This window comes from Dicentrarchus labrax, unplaced genomic scaffold, assembly GCF_905237075.1.
Source record: "Dicentrarchus labrax unplaced genomic scaffold, dlabrax2021, whole genome shotgun sequence".
Lineage (NCBI taxonomy): Eukaryota > Metazoa > Chordata > Actinopteri > Moronidae > Dicentrarchus > Dicentrarchus labrax.
The window spans coordinates 22,834,339-22,853,503 of record NW_026136711.1 but is presented as its reverse complement, the minus strand read 5'-3'; the positions used below and the strand labels follow the sequence as shown (position 1 = coordinate 22,853,503).

The 19,165-nt window shown below is 40.0% G+C and overlaps 1 protein-coding gene across 9 annotated transcripts in view; it reads left to right on the top strand.

The window, feature by feature from the left end:
* kaznb (kazrin, periplakin interacting protein b) overlaps window positions 1-19,165 on the top strand; it is a 106,935-nt gene that overhangs the window by 66,834 nt on the left and 20,936 nt on the right. For 8 of the 9 annotated variants that reach the window (XR_007886373.1, XM_051413903.1, XM_051413904.1 and 5 more), the window contains one exon: window positions 11,603-11,710. Coding sequence is in view for 8 of the 9 variants with exons in the window: in XM_051413903.1 (XP_051269863.1) it covers window positions 11,603-11,710 (108 nt within the window). In the remaining variant the exon portion in view is untranslated. Of the gene's footprint in view, window positions 1-11,602; window positions 11,711-14,223; window positions 14,596-19,165 lie in introns of those variants that run through there. The other variant, XM_051413907.1, reaches the window with a different exon arrangement.

The following is a 19,165-nucleotide window of genomic DNA, read 5'->3' as shown; positions in this document are numbered from 1 at the left end:
AATTACAGTCTCATATAAGCTGAAGCACTGACAGAGAGGAGAGGATGATTCAATTTTAAATGTGAATGCTCTGCTACACAGGAACTTGTCTCTTTGCTGCTCTCTGATGCGGTAGGAGAGTAGTAAGTGGTCAACTCCTTTCTTGAGATTGGGCCCGCGCTGAGACATTAGTCATTCTGAGCAGTGCATACTGCTGAGCAAAAAGCTGATTCAGGTTCTGTAAGGTGTTGCAAGAGGAAGGCAATGACCTTAAAGACTTAGAATAAATTGTAACAATAGCTCTGAGTACTGTAGAAGTCGTGGCATGGATAGCTTACTGGGTCATTTTTCATTTGCTGAATTTCTCAGCATTACTGTAAAACTCGCCACCACAATGGGTAATTCATCACCTCACCAGATGGATATAATTCTGTGTGAGATATTTTATTCCCTTTAAGGATAACATAGTGACTTTACTATTTGTATTTCTCGCACTATGTCCTCTCTATCAAAGCTTATTACGTAATTCAGTAGTATGAGTAATTGCCAGTGGTGCGAAGGATTCCTGCAATAATCTCTTTTAGTGTTTCTAAAACCTCCTCTGACCAAAACCAGCATGACACTCTAACACAGGTTGTAAATACAGGTGATGTTTTTTTTCCATGCTTATTGTGGGTACACAGTATGTTGTCGTCATGTTTTTAGCAATTCAGTTCAGTTCAGCCAAAGAAGCTTGTAAGGAGGGCTGTAAAGTGGACCTGTGAAGGTCTAGTTGCACCCTGCAGAGCAGCCTTCACACTCAGAACACCTTCCCTTTTTTGCAAAGTAGATGTGTGAAGCAGGGATTTTAACCTTTTTGGCATGTTCTTTATCATGGTTTCAAACCAAAGGAGCAAGAGTGAGCAGTTTGCACGAGGTGGTGCGCAGAATGAAGCAACTCAGAGCAGCAAGTGACTAATGTTCATCTGAATGTAAATAACCATAATATACATTTTCTAACCTGGTATTCTCATCCCTCCTGAAGTTTTTAATTTGCAGAGTTACATAACTGCGAGATTGATAAATGCAGAAAAGTAACATTTCCACCATTCTTCCCCACAGTACATTACAGCTGCTATAACTTTCACTAATCTCACTGGAGGTGAGTGTATTGAGGGTCATTGTTCAATTCAGTTGAAATCAGGCAAATATGTGAACAGCTATGGCTCATGGAGCAGCTGCTTTCTCTCCTTAGAAAGTATTTCACATTGCACAATGTCGGATTTACACTTCTGTTGTGGAAGTCCTGGTACGCTAAATTCCAGCTTTTACCTTCTGGTGAAACACTAAATCGCTATAAACATTTATTTATTCTCATGGAAATCAAGGTACTTAACATAAAGATAACATGTTGTTGACCACAGATGTTGTGCAAGATATCATCCGTGCCACTTGAGAAAGCTCTTGGGTGTTGGGGATGAGTGGACTGGATTAGATTGCTTTGTTTTTTATGCAGCCGTGTGTGTGTGTTTTAAATTAGCTCATGTACTTTTTTAAAATTTTGTACTTTCCCTGAGCTATATATTTATTTACATGTTTTTTTTATAATTGGGGATAATCTACAGTGAAATTTTCCCTTGGGGGAAAATCAAATATACTGAATCTGAATCAGACATTCATACACTCATTACCCTGCAGAAAAATATCTTAATAATCTTCAATATAAAAGTCAAAATGAGATAATTTAATAAATGTTATGTATTTATTTTAAGTGGTTTATATACTTGATAAATTATTTATTTCACAGGAAAATTGTGTGTCACAAATATTGTAGACCTAGTAAATGTTTTTATTCTAAATGTGTGTTTTATCTCTCAGACTCCCAGGATCATTGTGTGCCTGCCAGTTTGAGGATCATTACAGCAAGAGAACAAATTTTGACTAATAGCTCTAGACTTTGTTGTTGGTTCCAAGATAGCAGAAGAGCACTTGTGGCTTTTTTTTTTTCATATTATGCTTGATGCCAGGAGCACAGCATGGCTTTTGTGTTCTCTCTGCTTTTCTCCTGCAATTAGCAACTGTAATAGACAGTAGTGGCAACTCAAGCAGGCAAGCACTATTTATAACAAGAGCAAGATATGTCACACCAGAATAACGTCTTTTTAAAATCAATATAACATGTTGCCATCTGATTTGACTGTTATTTTTGCTCCAGCAGAGATACGTAGTTGCTAGGTTTGAGTTAAGCTTTGCTGTATTGAGCTGTTGTACATTGCAGATGATATTTAATTCTGTTTGAAGACAGTATGTCAGCTGGTAGAGCTGACAGTGCGGGTTCCTGCATGGGTGATTCCTATCCTTCCATCAGTAGCTTGTATAGGCCAAGTGAATATGGTCGTCTTAGTTCTATTATTCACACCTTAACTCAGCTTCTCTCTTGGTCAGCACTTCAAACTATGCTTCATGTGCTACTATAGCTATTATACTGTGGCAGCCCCAACAGAAAATCAGTGCAGCCTCTGTATGTTACCACTGACTCCAAGGGCTGCGTCACTGTGTTGTATTAATCGGCTTGATGAGTAGCGCCTGTTTCCCCTGGAGAAGGGGCCCTGCTCTCCCACTGGAGCCCTTCAATCTTTAATTACTTTGATGTGCTTGGACTCCTCTTTCCTCGCAAACTTTTTTTAATCTCACAAACAAACTATTAACTGACCCTTTGGTTGTGAAGAAAAGAGAGGGAAAATATGGGCCAGTTTAAAAAGCATAGCTAAGTCATTTGCAACCCAGACTCTTCCTCTAGCTGTCACTTAGAGCATGGCAGATGATTGCCAGCCTGTCCTCTGTCCCAGTCCTGCTGTCCAGAGAAAATAGGGTCCCTCCTAGATCCTGCAGAGGCAGCTGGGATGGGCGTGGCAGGACTGGCATGTGTGAAAAGAGCGTTAATCAATTCCCAAGCCTATAAGGGGATAGAGGTCAGCAAAACGTCTTACATTTTCCAAATGTCCCTGCACACTTGGTCAATAATAAAGAGCCAAGCCAGGCCCACTGCTGGCATCATTGTAGCTTTTATCAAAGGCAGGAAAGACGCTGGCACAAGGAGCTAGAGAAGGTTTTTATTTATTTTTTTGTTGTGTCAGTGTTGGATTTCTTCCAGGCAGATTTTTCTGCTTAATCTTCACTTTAAATCCGCCCTCATCTAGCTTTCCTGGTCCGGCAAAGCCTTTGGGTTATGGCGGGGCAGATGATGCCCTGCAATGACCAGCTGTGACCCACAGTATCAACCAGATGAAGCCATACAGTCTGCGTGTGCGTGCTCATGTGTAAGAGAGGGACGTTTTGTGTATCTTTGTGTACATTGGGCACAAATGAATAATGTAAGTGTGAGGAGATTGCAGCAGTTATAACATTTTAAACATGGCATGAAAATAACTTCACCTTTATTATTGCCTTTCATTTATCTTAATTTTATTTTTCTAACTTTCCAATGGCAACCTTATATGAAATGTTTTGCACTCTCCTCTGACAGCTCTGTCTGTTGTGTGCCTGTTGGACTGTATCAGAGGATAAAACCAAATGTGAAGTTATGAATTGGTTCTTCAGGACTGTGGCAGACGACAGGCGCATGTCAGACTCTGGCTACTCCAGCTGAACCTTGAGTTCACTGTGGTGCTGTTCTCTTCAAAAAGGCTGTGTTGGATTAACAAGTGTACCACTGACAGTAGCTAATCCTTCAGGGTTACAGAAACATTTATTATCTAGGCCATGATGGATTCCACATTTTTCTCTGGTTGAGCCACAAAGATAATGATTACAAATGCTTGTTGGACTGTCCTACATCTGCCCAATGCCTACAGTACATCTATAAGGTAGCCAGCAGGAAGGATGATGTAGTTTTTTTTTAATGTTCTACACCAATAGCTAATCGTTAAGATCAAGTCTTACTGTTCCAGTTTGGCCGGTCAGCCCACTGTAATTATTCATCAGTCAGTGTAGATCATCATACCAGTCATATGGGATGATGCATAACTACATCACCGCATTGTGACTCCAAGGTTAGGCATCATCCCATAACCTTGTTTTCCTGATGGTATTGTTATGAATAATCAACAGAGGTAGTTTTTGCTCTCTTGAGCCCTTCAGCTGTTTTGGTTTCAGCATAACAACGTAGCTCGGTTTAATCACAGGGTTGAGCACTGCAATGCTGAGATTGTTTTGAGCAGGTGTGGCATGTGATACTGAATTAGTGATTCAAATGATACTCATTCAAAAGGGCCGCTGTCTACTTATATTGAATTCTAAGCAAAAATGATATGCCTTCATGGCAGCGCTCACACATTTCTCCTTTCAGTTGACATCTATCAGTGTAGTTGTACTCTATAATCGTGCCATTTTCTCTTCTGACTAAATTTAATTTCAGTGCAATTTGATTGCATTAAACGGTAGGAACTATTTGGCATAAACACATCTATCATCATATGTAATGTGATGTAATAAGATATGTAGTCTTATATAATATAATATATATATATTTAAATTGTGATAGTTTCTGCTAAACCAATTGAGAAACTGTTTAGTGACTGTATGAAAATGATTTGGGAGGAGAAGATGACAGAAAAAAGGGAAAGGCAATGTCATTTTTATTTTGGCTACTTACATCAGTTTCCCAACTTGAATCTGTTTAATTTCAGTCTTTGCAGTATACTTGAATAAATACATAGAAGTTACATAAATGAATAACACCAAGCTTTCACTTAGCCTACGCTGTGGTTCACAAAATGTGCACCCTGTTGTAAGTTCTGTCTCTGAATCAGGGTTTTTCTTATTGTGTGCAAAGATGATTCACATTGGAAGTTCCATTAATATATTCCAGTTTTTTTAAAGTCAAGGGTTAAAAGAAAATAAATAATAACCCTGGGGAGGGCCTTGCTATTTTACAAACTGAGACACGAGAGTCACTTTGGACAAAAGCCTCTGCCAAATGGATAAATGTTCAACGCCCCCCACCATGCCAATAATTCTCTTAAAGTCGCTTATGGATAAAATAACCAGAAGGAAATGTCTTTTTTATCCTAATCCAGTGAATTAAATAACTGACAAATCACTAAACTTTATCACATTGATGCAAAAATTCCACATTTGCCACGCTAGCCACAAAGGCCTAAGACATCCTGTGATATTAAAGGGATATCAACCCATTATAATTTATATGTAAGAATGTATATCACAGAATATATTATTTATATTGCCCACTTTAGTACTGTAGGCTGTAGTAACAATTCTTCTCCAGCTTCAACATGCTTCACCTCTCTACATTTTGCTTTTTAAAATCCTACCTTCATTTTGCCTTTTCACTTAGAAATCAATAGAGTGACAGAGAAGCTACAAAACCGTAGACTGCTCAGCTGAACAACACCAACCATAACATCGCTAACCCTGGACACTCATCTTCCTCAAGCAATTCCTCCTCATTGATGTAATGGATGTGGCCCTGAAGGGGCTTTTTTTTTTGCACTTGTTTCCTCAGGGCAGGCTGCCGTTGTGCTCTTAACGGCAACACACAGACATCATCCAGAGGCTATGGATCACAGCAGCCTTGGAGCAGCCTTTTAGGGCCTAATGTTCTGTGAGCACTGGGAGTATTGATTCACTGTGTCACGTATGATTATAAACACAGATTAATAGACAGTACGTTTTCAGCTCCAGGCAAAGTAAAATGTTAGAGGAATGACATTTTGCTGCAATGTTTTGGCTCCATGTTTGGTTGTATAATAGAGATGTGACAGCTTCGACCTTCGATATATAGCATATAGTTTCACTCTCAGTATGTCCCAGAGGAGAAATGTATCTGCTGCTTTTCTTATGGTGTAAAGTGTGTGTTGAATACTAAAGTCAACTTTCCCCCAAAGTATTACACTGCTGAAGTTCAATAATTATTTGACAAGTTTACGGCCTTGTGTTTATAGAAGCTTCAATTTGTCATTTTTCTGGTTTTACGCAGTACCTTTGTCACAGTTTTTCTGATTTCATATTTAGCTCCATAATGAAGGAGATTTATTTCCAATTTATTCATTTCCATCTGTATGAAATTAATGATACCTACCAGTGGAGAGGCAAAGTGCTGTGGGAGTGACACTGGGATTTCAATGAGCCCCATGTGTCTCTGCCTGATAATACCAGAAGCGACCTTTGAGCGTTGGGGTCAGGGATGAGCAGTCTCCCTTGTGAAATATTCAAACCCTGAATATCTCAACCGAACTCAATCCCATTGTCTTATGTAACCAGGCGAGGTTTTCTGGCTCAGTCTTGTGCCAAGGGTTAGAAACCCAGAAGGCATCACATCATTTAGCTTTGTTAATTCATTCACTGTCGGCACTGCTGTGAAATTCCATTTAGATAGTGTTTAGAAATTCTTCTCACATTATGTTGTGTCAATTTAAATGCATGAGAGGAAATAATAGAAATTTGAACACTATGGTTATTGTCATCCCAATGGGGTATAATTACTGTGCACCAAAGAAAATGGTTAAATTTTTCAGGGTTTTACATTTTAGGATTATGACATTTTCCTGGTAAAACATCTCAACTCCGTTTTTTTTTTTTGTCTGAACCACTCTTGTTCTGTTACTTTCTTTTTTTATTGCTCTTTTCTAGGACTTTCTTTTTGATCTGTCTATCTTTCTGACGGGTGCAGAATTAACTTTTTTGTCCACAGGCCAAATGACTATAATGTTAAAATTTCACCATTCATTCATTAGATCTCCATTATTTCTTTTTTGTCTGGTGAGTGAAGCAAATCTACCAACCACTTTCATATTTTACCAGCATTTCAGAATCAGAATCAGAATCAGAAATACTTTAATAATCCCAGGGGGAAATTTCTTCAATTTTCAATTCAATTTCATTACTTTTGGCCGCTGGCTGGTGCTAATTTTGTGCCCTGCTGATGAATACATCAAATAACAAAAAAATTCCCCTCAGTATTCATTGCTGAGCCTTTGAATTGCTGTATTTTAATATGCACCACAACCGCCAATCAACACTATTTCTCTCCTCCCCTAGCAAAGACCTTTTAAAAGCTAACCTGCTCTTTTCATACAATACATGGCCTGGTAATTCAAGCATGTTTCCAGCCATAGTAAATTATTAGTTCATGGTACCTTTGCAGATTTGTCTCAGCCTCTCAGAATGATAGAACACATAGAGCCATGTTGTTGCTCTCAGCAGCGCTCTGTTTCAGGGTGTTGTGACTCCACAGTAGCATAGTGATGTTCCTTTCCGGTGCGATGACTGATACAGGAATGAATGTGTCTGCTGCTTGTGTGAAGGACTGAATGCCAGTGTAATTAAAGGTTGGCTGGGGCTGGGCAATGATGAGTTGTCTGCACACCAATGATAGTTGCCTCCTATTTCTGCTTGAATACCCACTCCAACTCCCACTGAGTGTTTGTCTCTCCTTTCCATCATGTCCCATACATGTCGTCTGCATCCCACAGCTCAGTTTTAGTTCGGAAGAGAATCTGTGTCAGATGTTTGAATAGCTTCTCTGACTTCCTGCCACACCTGGGGGTGTTTCTGCAGTCACACACTCTCAGCATATTCTCATTAATAAACTAGTTGGTGTTTTCCCTTGTGATGCTGTCAGGGCTATGTCTCTCTCTGGTGTTTGCAAGGAAGCTGCTCACAAAGATTTATAATAACACTATTCAGTCCAACTAAAACTAAAAATGCTTATATTTTGCTACATTGATATAGATATTCTCTAAAGGATATATCTTGTTTTCTCATTGGTGGAAAATAATAAAAATCGAAAGACATTTAATTTTATAATTCTCATCTTACTAAGGTCCCCGCCGTCTGTGCATCTAATATCTCTGTATCATTGGGATTCATCTCTGTAGATAGAGACCTCATTTGCATATAGCCAGTAAAAAATGTTTGTTTTAATCATGCATCTTTTTTTGCATTACTTAGCACTGTCACTGTCCTTTCATCACCATGACTGTGACACTGACTGATAGCCAAGCTCACAAGCTACAGTTACCAAGAACAAGTCTGTTAACAGTGCATCTCATTACCCCATCTCATTCAGGAGGATTCACTACCCGTGGAATAAATGTGCTCAAAAATCACATAAATCACTCACATGAGGTGGTTTATTCTGTCAGGTTGAGAAAAACATCAGCAATTAATTTGGACTACCAGCTCAAATAACTTCAGCCCAAATAGTTTGTTGGAAATACAGATCAAAATGGACAAACAGACCAAGACCTAGAGGACCCACACAGGTGCTTTCACTTATTTTTGCCTTATTAGAAGTCTTATTAAGCGACACTCACTCATGCTCATAAAATAGGTGAGAAAGCATGGTGACGTGGTGACTACGGCTAGTGGTGAAAGTAAAATAACCTTTAACTTTCTAGCCGACCCAGCAGGTGCTCACTGCGAAAGTGCTCATAATGACTTTTGTGTTGGATGTAATCGCTGTGATGTCCTGTAATGTCACTGACATTTCTGAGGTCGGGTGAAGAGAAAACAAGACTGTTGATGTTAAATTACAAGCTTGTTTACATCCACTGAGTTTAATTCCAGGCTGAAAAAAATGTGCGTTGATATTTCAGAATTAATTTTATTTCTATTAGCCTTTCATATCGTATCATGTAACACTATCAAACAGCAATATAATGTTAGTAAGGAAGTAGGTAGATGCTAACGCTGTTGTTTAACGGTAGCTAATTATCAAATATGTGGCTTTACCTTGAAATACGGCCTAATATCCATCCAGATTTACACTATCCATTGTCTTTTCAGTTGCTGATCAACTTGTAATCTGTAAAATGATATTGATTTGTCAGATTCCCAACATTTATATGGCTTGCAACCTGGAACACAATAGCACAACATTTGAGCTTCCCACCCTGACCGTGACGTGACACTGTGAGAATATGGTGAATTTTGGGATTTCTTCCCTCTTAAAGGTCAACATTGTCAAGATGGCTTGCTTTTGGTCAGCCATCTTTTTGCATAAATTCACAAATTTCACCAAAGTTGAACAGAGTGAATCACTTTACCTTAAGCAGATAGTCTTATTAGTCAAACCAATGAAAACACATGTGTAGCAAGACAAGCAGTGGAAATTAATTACATTAATGGTGGCCCAGTTTTTTATTTAGTCTCCCAGTAAGTGTCCCTGTGCTTTACCTGCTTTGGAATGTCAAAATATCTGCTCTGAAAAAGCTCTATTAAAGTAGGTATTTTTGTTGTTGTTGGAGTTATCCATCAAATAAGACAATGTAAATATAGAAATACAAAGTGACGTACCTTATTTTTAAGGTTGTCTGTTTTGATAGATATTCCCATCTGACAGAATGGGACACATCAATTTAAAGCCCATTTATTTCACTGGTATCTCATCCTGAGAGAGCAGCTCACAGTATCAGACCACCAGCTCAACTGTCAGTCAAACACACCTAACAGCTCGCCCCTTCAGACGCTTCTGGGCTACAAGCGCGTTTCAGGATACATTAGCAAAGAACATTTTTTTCTTTCCTTCTAAAATGTGAAACGTGAAAAAGATGTAAAGCTAAACATTTATCACATTGACATGACTTTTGAGTAGAAAAAGATTTTACTTGTCATTTTGTCCGTTGACTTTAATAGTAATTACCATTTAATATTTGCATACTATACAACCTTAATAAAGAGATGCAGATGAGATATGAAATAACTGTAAAAGGCGTTTGCAATCCTGTATATTGTTTAGGAATTGGTTGAGTCATTGGTCTATTGTTTGTGCTCCTGTTGTGTCTGGTTTGGTCAGTTTGGTTACAGACAGACAGACCTGCACAGCTTGGCCTCATCACTTCCATAACCCTTCACCTGTCACAGCAGCAGTGCAGGCAGGAATGAGGTGGCAGATATACTGCCCACTCCTTAGGATATACCTCTCTAGAGCACATTCACATGCTTTACTGCACTGACACAGACACAAGGGTGTTTTCCCCTTGAAATACAATGGACCCGGGATAATCAAAAACCCCATGGGACTGGGAGGCCATTTAAATCAGTGAAAAGTTCAGATGACTGAAGTGTGTTGAATTATGAAGGTGAAGCATGTTCATTATATGAAGCACACACACAGTAAGGGCACACACATGCAAATACATCACTCATTTAAGAGCGATTACATTTTTAAGTAATGGCTCCCTGTTTAAGGCCGTAAAGTTTTGCATTGACATCTTTATTTTTAAGTGTACAAAGCGCAGACGCCTTCAACTAAGTGCTGGAATAGATTGTCTGTGAATTTGTCCCACTGCCAGCGGCCTCATCCTCTCTGTCTCTCTCTCTCTCTCTCTCTCTCTCTCTCTCTCTCTCTCTCTCTCTCTCTCTCTCTCTCTCTCTCTCTCTCTCTCTCTCTCTCATTATTGTTGGTGCTAAGTAAAGAAGCCTTAGAGCAGCTCTGCATGAGCCTGCCCGCTGTCCAATCTCCATATTAAAGACTGATGAAAAGGTCAGCTTAACAGCACCTAAACAGTTATCGACAGGTTGGAAGGACGGAGGAGGGGAGAAGGGTGGGGAGGGTCAGTGATCTAGATAAATACCATACAGTCATGAAATTGAAACTGTCAAAATATGCAGATTAGGAGGCAATCTGAGATCATTGTTGAGGAAGAGTGGCTGTGCAGATAGTATCGCTCAGAAGGCACCTGAGGGTAGATGCCAACTGGTGTACTTGCGGACAAGGTTCATGGTTAAAGTAGAAATTATGTTTGCTTTAAATACTGCATTTGTACATTTGAGGTGCTGTCACGCCTTTATCTGGCATGAAATCCAACATTTATAGCCTCAGAGGGATGTATAATATCAGTAGAGTACTTTCAGTTTGAAGATTTCAGATCAATAGTGGGATCTGAAGCCCTCTTCAAGAGGAAAATCATTTCTGTTGTAATTCTGTGCTGCCCTACAAAAACACTTTCTGGTATAGCGAGGATATTGCTGCCTCCAATAATCAGAAAAGGGTGGAGGGGAAGCAGTGGACAGAGGCGCCTAGATCATTTTTAAAAAAAAGATATATGCTCCCCCATTCCCTTTTCTTCTTGAACTCTGCAAAGAAATTACAAAGAGAGAGGAGAAAAATGTTGAGTAGATGAGCTGCAGTCACTGGAGCTCACAGAAGTTCTTGATCAGAGTCATTAGCTAAATGTACAGAGCACAAAAATGGGTCAATGGAGCATAATAGAACCACATAAAGGGGTGGATTTTATTTGAGGACAGAAGGAATGAAAATGTGTGAAAAATGAAAAAAAACAACTGATCTAAAATAAGGCTGAAAGGAGGGAAAAGTTAGCCAAGCGTGCATCATCATTAATATAGTGTGTGCTTTGAAATGCCCATCACAGCTGCAGTGATTTGGAGGAGGAGATCTGTGTTTGCAACATGCCTGGAAGCTGTGTGTGCTGATTTGACATCGTGTCAGAATGAATCACCTGATTTAACTGGCCTGCTACAGCTACCCGACTGTACAAACCCAGTTTAATTCAACCCAGCATAGAGCAACCTGTCTGTTTGAATATAAATAAAGTTTTGTTGAAAGAATAAACATTTATCTGATTAAAATTTTTTGTTAATTTCTTTCTCTGCCCTGCAGATCCATCAGTGCATCACAGACAGAAGACAGTGGTGACAGACATGTGCTACCCGACAGAGATATCCAGCCTGATGGACTTTGGCACACCAGACTGCTCGCTAGGCAAAGGTACGGTGTTGCTCGAAAAAAAAAAAATACAAGGTGTTGCCTTGGTGACAGCAGGAAGTGTGCACAGTGATTTATCCTGGCAGTTAAAAGACAGAACTGTCAGCTTGACTGGGAGGTTAACACTGGAGCAAAGGCCTGCGCGGGCTAAGAGTGTGAGAACAATCAGATAACAGCTCTTGGTACCTGGCCACGAGGGCCTTACAGTTCACTGCAGGGTTTGATTCATCACAGTTAAATAACATGTTTTGTCACACAATACTTGGTGTAAGACTGCGAGACATTGATTGACTTCTCACCATAGAAAAGCGTTTTACTTTGCAAATTGCTTTAATCTGAGTGGAGCTTTATTGAAGTTTATCACACTAGGGTTGTATTGTAATGTGCAATTATTGCATCGCAGCCAGGCCACTTATTTCCTCCAATCACTGTCATCAGTTTGAGAAATATAATGCTTTATAGAGAGGCCTTAGTAGCTCTGGATAAAAGTCTCTCTCAATCTCTCGTTTGTGGTAATCAAACTGACCAGCCTGTAATAATACGCACCACAAAAGATATTGATCGTGGTCTATCGATCGTATGTATATTGTTGCTTAATCTGTAAGCCGTGTGTCCATTTCTTTTTCTCAGCGTAATGGCTGCTATTATTCTCTACTGTTCTCACACTGACCAAACTTCAGACCCTGTGCTGTAATTGCCCAGTCCAGCCCCTTGAAGCTAGCAGAGCAAGCTCAGTGGCTATTAGACAAGCCTCGTGTCATTTCCATCAACAATGGGTAGGGACAGTGGTGACCTCAGTCACTCATTGTCCTTCTTCTCTGCCCATCACTGCTTTCACTCTCCCTCCTCCTCCTTTTTTTTCACCTCCTCTTCTCTCTCAAGGCTAGCTAATATTTTAATGCCGCTCCGTCCCGGCTCTCTATCAACACTCCCCAGCACTGATAATGCAGACTGACAGGTCAACTGAGAGAAGGGAGAGCGATACAGTGGAGGAGAACTGAGGCTAGAAAAAGAAGGTTTTTAGGATTTCTTCTGGCTTTAATGTGAGCAAAGCAAATGAATGACATAGTGATACAGGGAGTTTAAGCCGAAGAATAAGGACACTGAGGAGTGGAAAATTTCAGACTGAGTAACTGTGAGGCTAAAAGCAATACTGTGAATAAGATTCGGTGTAGCTGGGAGGCAGGCTACATGATGACCTTGGAATTATCAAGTGCTTCATTTGGTCAAAATGTTCTTGTTCAAATAAAAAGCTGATAGATTCAGACAGGTTATAATTTAAATCTAGTATATGGTCAAAATTCTAATTATTTGGCTCAATGAGATATTATAACTGTAATAATACAGCAAAGGCTGGTTTAGAAAAACATGCTCGACATTCTAATGAGGTGTTAATTGCATCCACCATAGAGAGTTATCATTTAAATCTTTTGTCTCAGCGCTCATCAGTCCGAGAGGAGCGAGCCTGGCAGTAATCCTTGAGGTGTCAGGGAGTGATTGACAGATCCATTGCCTCATGTGACAAGTATCTGGTTAGAGCACATCTGATCTTTAGACGGAGCTAAAGCACTGAGCGTCAGCCTCTGACAGGCAGGACAAATGGCATGCTTGCTCTGAACTGCCTGTCACGTCTTAAAATGCGGTTTTAACTCGTCTTTCTCTTGCACACATACACACACACACACAGACAGGATTATGCTTACTTACGCTTTAGTATGCTAGTTACGTTACTCGAGTGCACATAAACCAAAATTTCCATTATAAGTTTATATCCAGTTTGGCTCTGCAGGCTGAATTAATTCAGTTGCAGGCTGTCCTATCTTTTTCCCCTCGTAACACCTGTACCTGCCTCAGGGTTTCAGGCCTAAAGAGCACTGCCAGGCAAAGTGGACCAGTCTTAACCTTATTTACTCTCTGTGTCCGCGCACATCCGAGTTCCCATCTTAACATGACACAGACTGTCCTTACTCAGCACCAGGCAGAAGAGAAGTCAATGCAAAAATCCCTGCCGGGTCAAAGATAACATGGGAGAGCTCTTATTAATAAGCCAGTCTCAGTGTGTGGAGCTAAGGCAGTTTGGCTACAAGCATGAACTTCGTTTCACTTTACCGCTGCCGTGATCCATTTTTCGAGACGTTTATATTGAAGTTTACACTAGCAGCATTTTTATTCAGAGTTTACATTCCTGCCTCCTCTGGCCAAAACACACATTTACATTCAGGAAGTGAGTAATGTAAACTCATGTAGGCTACAAAGGCATTGTGGGCTCAGAGGGAGTGCATAGCTTTTATACAAAGGGGTGTATTGTTCTCTGTTCAGTCGGTGTGCATAATTGCACACGCTGTCCTCTGCTATAGCCGTCGGCCATCAGGTGGAGTGAGAGCTCTACTGACTCACCTGCTTCATTACCTGAAGCCTGAGGTGCAGTTTGTGTTCCCCTCCCCTCCCCCTCCTAGGCTGTACACCAGGAGGGAAAAAATGAAAAGCAGGAGTGGGCGTGGGGTGAAAGTTGTCCTAGCTGCCTCAGGGCGTGTCACTAAACAGGTACACAGAAAGTAGGATAGAAAGAGAGGCACATAACAGAAGAAAGAGAGAAACCAAGAAAGAAAAGGAGCAGGAAATGTAGCTGAGTGGCTCTCAGGGGACGACTTCCTAGTAACCTGTCTGGGTGGAGCCTCACTAAGCAGGACTGGGAGCGGCAGGCTGTAGTGGTGCATTGTGTGCGTTGGTTTGAATGGTGTGTGCACTGGTCTGTATGTATACGTGTGTGTGTGTGTTTTCTTTTTTTTTTCACCTGCTATGAGAGCTCACACCACAGTTGACAGTGGAGCCGAGTGGAGCCTGTGCCGAGGAGGACATGAGGTCCGAGAAGGAGGAGGGGAAGGCCGGTGAGTGACAGATACAGAAGGAGATAGAGGTGGAGGAAAGACGTTGCTTGTGTGTGTTGGAGGAATAGTGTAGGCCGTGAAAGTGTCCTGAGTCAGAGGTGTGTGAGTGGGTTTAAGCTCACGTGTTTGTATGTGTTTGATTGTATGAGAGAAATTTGAGTGTCACAACCAAAATGCTTCATTCCTGAAACTCCTCATGTTTATTATGGAAATATTCTGTGATACATATCCAGTGGTGGAAAGTACATTTATTCAAGTACTGTACTTGAGTACAATTTTAAGATACATATACTTGACATTTCAGAGGTAAATCTTCTACTGTCTACTACAAAGACATAGGAATTTGTTTATAAAATATAATTATGCTTAAAAAGTCATAAAAATATACTACTTTCTGGTATCAAAATAGTTGCCACTTTCTAACATCAACTAATGGATTATTGTCAATTTAGCTCTAATGTTAAGTAGTCAAAATTAGCCCCATCACAACAACAACAACAACAACATTAAATATTAACATTGACATTTAAGTGCTGCTTACATACATGTTAATACATTGGTAATAATAATATTAATAATACAGTAATATATTATGATATATACAGAATATTATGTATTTTTGATGCTTTGAAGGTTTATGTTATGAAAATACTACTCCTGTACTTTTGTCAAGACTTTTAATGTAGTATTTGTACATGGTTTCATCATAATATATATTGTATATTATTATATGACATACATTTAGACAGAAATATACTTTGATCTGCTCTGATTTGATTTGAGGGATGTTTTTTTTTTGTACATCAGCTCTTTGGCACAGCCCATCATTGTAAGTGCTGATTTAAATATATTCTATATCCCAGTTTTATTTATTGTTTTATTACGATAAGAAGTATAGGGTGACCTAGATATGACATGTTCATATGGATAAAGTGGTAATCTGTTAATCTTCTATAAGCATTGTAAATGAACAGTGTGGTATTTCATCAGATACTGTGCAGCCTCACAGCCTTTAGTAGCTCAGTAGACATACTAAAGCTTGCATAATCTGAGAGCAGCTAGCACTGGGACAATAATATCGACGTTGGCTCTTGTGTTTGGATTAATGTGGGAACCAGACATATTATCCAGTATGTGAGGATGCATTATGGTTGGTTGAAGATGTTAAGAGAAACTATTTATAGTCTATTGAATCCTGTGGGAGCGATAACTGCCTTTGAGAAGTTGCCTTTATTTTTTTGCTTGGCTGTCACAAACAAGTTTTTAGTGTGTAGGCATTCACATGCACTCCTGTGTGTTGTGGTGGTTTATGAATGAATAGAGATGAGTTTGATCCCACTGTATTTTGCGTGACTCCTACTGAGGCTGATGCACCCTCAGGTCACCATTTAAAATTGCAGAAGATAATGAGTTTGACAGATTGCACAGCAACAGACAGATGGTATCATCACTATAAACTTCACACTCACAGTTTAGTTGTAGAGTCCTTCAACAATACCATAAGAGCCAACATGTGGCACATCTCCATCGTTTTTGTTTGTTTGTTTTGTTTTGTAGTATCATTTCTCTTCGGTCTCTGTGTGAGCTGTAGCTTCGCTAAGCTTATCAAAGACCATAACACTTCCACACTCATCTCCACAAGAGTAAGACTAAGAATATTTATGAGCTCTGAACAGGTATTTATTGCCACATTTCACACAATTTAAACTCCTCAGTAAGGCTTTTAAACTTTCCTACACAAGCTTCAGTAGCAGCTACTGCTGCGGAACAGTTGCCTCATGCAGCTTGTGGGATTATTTTTGCCACGCCCCGGGACATGAGGGAGGTCGGGTATCAAATCATGTGGATTTCCAGTTCTCCATAGAACAGATCCTGCTGTTTCTGACAGATGTTTAGTCCCCACTACAGATTCATAACAGGGACAATAGGCCCTGTGGCATTTTGTTCCTCAATGGCTCATACAAGTTGGTGGACATCATGGGCCGCGCCCCCTTTTGCTGATTACTCTGGTGAGCCATTGTTAGATAGATACTAAAGGCCCAATTTCAGTATTCGCCCTTTTGGACTTACAGACTTTGACACGTTTCCCGCAAAGTCCACAATGGTTTTATTCTGTCTCACTGTGAAACCAGCAGTCTGGTAAACTTTTGGAGCCATTTATTTACACTTTACATGGTGGTGACTTACTATCACTGTGGTTAATAGCCAGGATTCAACAAGCACTTTCATTAATTAAAGGAATGGTTCGACATTCTGGGAATATGCTTATGTGTTTTGTTGATAAAAGTTAGCTGTTTAGCCAATTAGCTTAGCTTAGCATAAAGACTGGAAACAAGGGGAATCAGTTAGCCTGGCTCTCTCCAAAGGTAAACTCTGCCTACCAGCACATGTATAACTCACTTAATAACGCATTATGTCTCATTTGTTTGTTGGAACTGTTAAGTGGAGACTTCACAAACACAGTCTAACACATAACTCGAATTTGGACTCAAATTTCTACGCTTCAGTTTTTTTATGGATTAAACAAACAAGACATAATATAATAACATTTATTAGTGAGCTTGAGGGGTGCTGGTAGGCAGGTGTTATAGACGGAGCCAGGCTAGCTGTTTCCACTGTTTGTGTTAAGCTAAGCTAACGTGGCTCCAGCTACATATTCACCATACATATATAAGATCAATAAGAACCATTCTTTTAAACTAAATACAGTAAGCCTCACATATCACTATCCACACGTCTCCATTCCAGGTAACATGATTTCATTAAGTCCCTCATACATAATACATAAGTCATACAGTGACATGAGTCTCCACACCCACCTGCACTCAGACACTTGACACATACAGTAAGTCAGTTAAAGTGCATGAGCTTCGAGGGGGATGCTCGAACTGAGCCAATATTTGAGTCAAAACTGTTTGAGCGCATTGATTCGCTGCTCAGTCGTGTCACTGAAATGAGAGGGGTGGAGCTTTAGAGGGACACGGCTCATCATGATTGACTAAACTGAAAACTAGGACATCCAATACTCGTAAATACAGCAATTACTGCACAGATTCACCTCATTATCATGGATTTGCCGACATAAATCAAAGTATTCTCTGCTTCCTGTTCAGAGCCACCATGTCAGCCAGGTTAATTTGCTTAATCTCTGGCTAATTCACTTCATTTAAACCAAACTCATGCACAGTAAATGATACTGGTGTCAAGTGACAGTAAGGGTATGTTTTTCAAAACGCAGCTCTTGACAGAAATCTAAATAGCTTTGTCCAAGTTCTCAGTGCTCTTCCAGTGGCACATCCTTGGCAGTGTGCCTAATCTGCACATAATAAACGTGTGAATCAATTACAGCTATCTGCACTTGGCATCCTTGCACTGACCTCAGTTGTAATGTAAACCCACAGGCAATTAATGAATGGAAGCTGGTCCCGATAGATACTGTATTCTCGCACAAATATACTGTGCGCCGAGTACACTTGCAAACACGCGTAGATACAGTGTACACACACATCAACTGACATGTACATACAAATAATGTGCAGTCTGCAGACCACAATGAATTACCATTAAGTGGTGAATACTCTGGTCAGGTAGGTTTGAGAGCGAGCAACATGCATTATTTATGCCTGTATGTATTACAGAGAGACGGTGTAATACCCTGAGTAGGAAATGGACCTGACCCTTACATGCAGGGCCTTTTTAGGATGCAGAAAATATAGTGCTTGCAGTCTCAGCGTGTCAAGGCATCAGGAATTAAAGTGTTTGCTCTGTGTTCTTTTCAGTCTCATGTTGTATGAGATGCAGGCTTGTCGGCGCTTTTACCGCTATTTGTAGCTTAAGCATGTTAAATCAAAAACTATACAACCCACATATCTATTCAACCTCTGTTCCCCCTGCGACTATAGTACAAATTAACAATAAAGGTGCTAAATATAGTCCTGCTGATGATTTTAAAAAGCCCTTTATTGCTGCATCCTACCTCTGCCACCCACCCACCCGACCCCCCTGTGATTTGAGACTCAGTAGGGAGCCGCTGACAGAATGAATGTGTTTATTTGTGAAGCTTCTCAGACTCAGTTTTCTTTTTTTCTCTCTTTCGTTCCCTCTTTCTGTCAGATTTTGCTTTGGTGCTGATTTGATGCAATTCTTTTATAAATCCTTAAATAATTTTGGGGCAGTCCTTTTGTCTTGAGTTGTAAACAGAGAGCTCCAAGATCACAAGATGTTTTTTTCAGGGGCAACTCCAAACAGGCATTTTTCCAATATGAGGTCTTGTAGGAAGTTTCACAAAATTTGGACTAGTTGCACAAGTTGTGTCTGTTTTTTTTTTCTTTTGTTAGCCTGGAAACCAGATTTTGTAACAATCAGTCTGCAGCCATGTTAGCAGCTCTGTGAGACTGTTCTTCGCACTGCTTTGAGATAATAAACGCTAATGCTAGTAAATACTGACAATGACGTTGCTAACTTGCCGATCTTTAGCGGGTGTAAAGTTTACCATGTTCATTATCTAAGTTAGCTTGCTTGCTTAACATTTCCTTATTAGCATTAAACACAAAGTGAAGGCCGAGTCTTT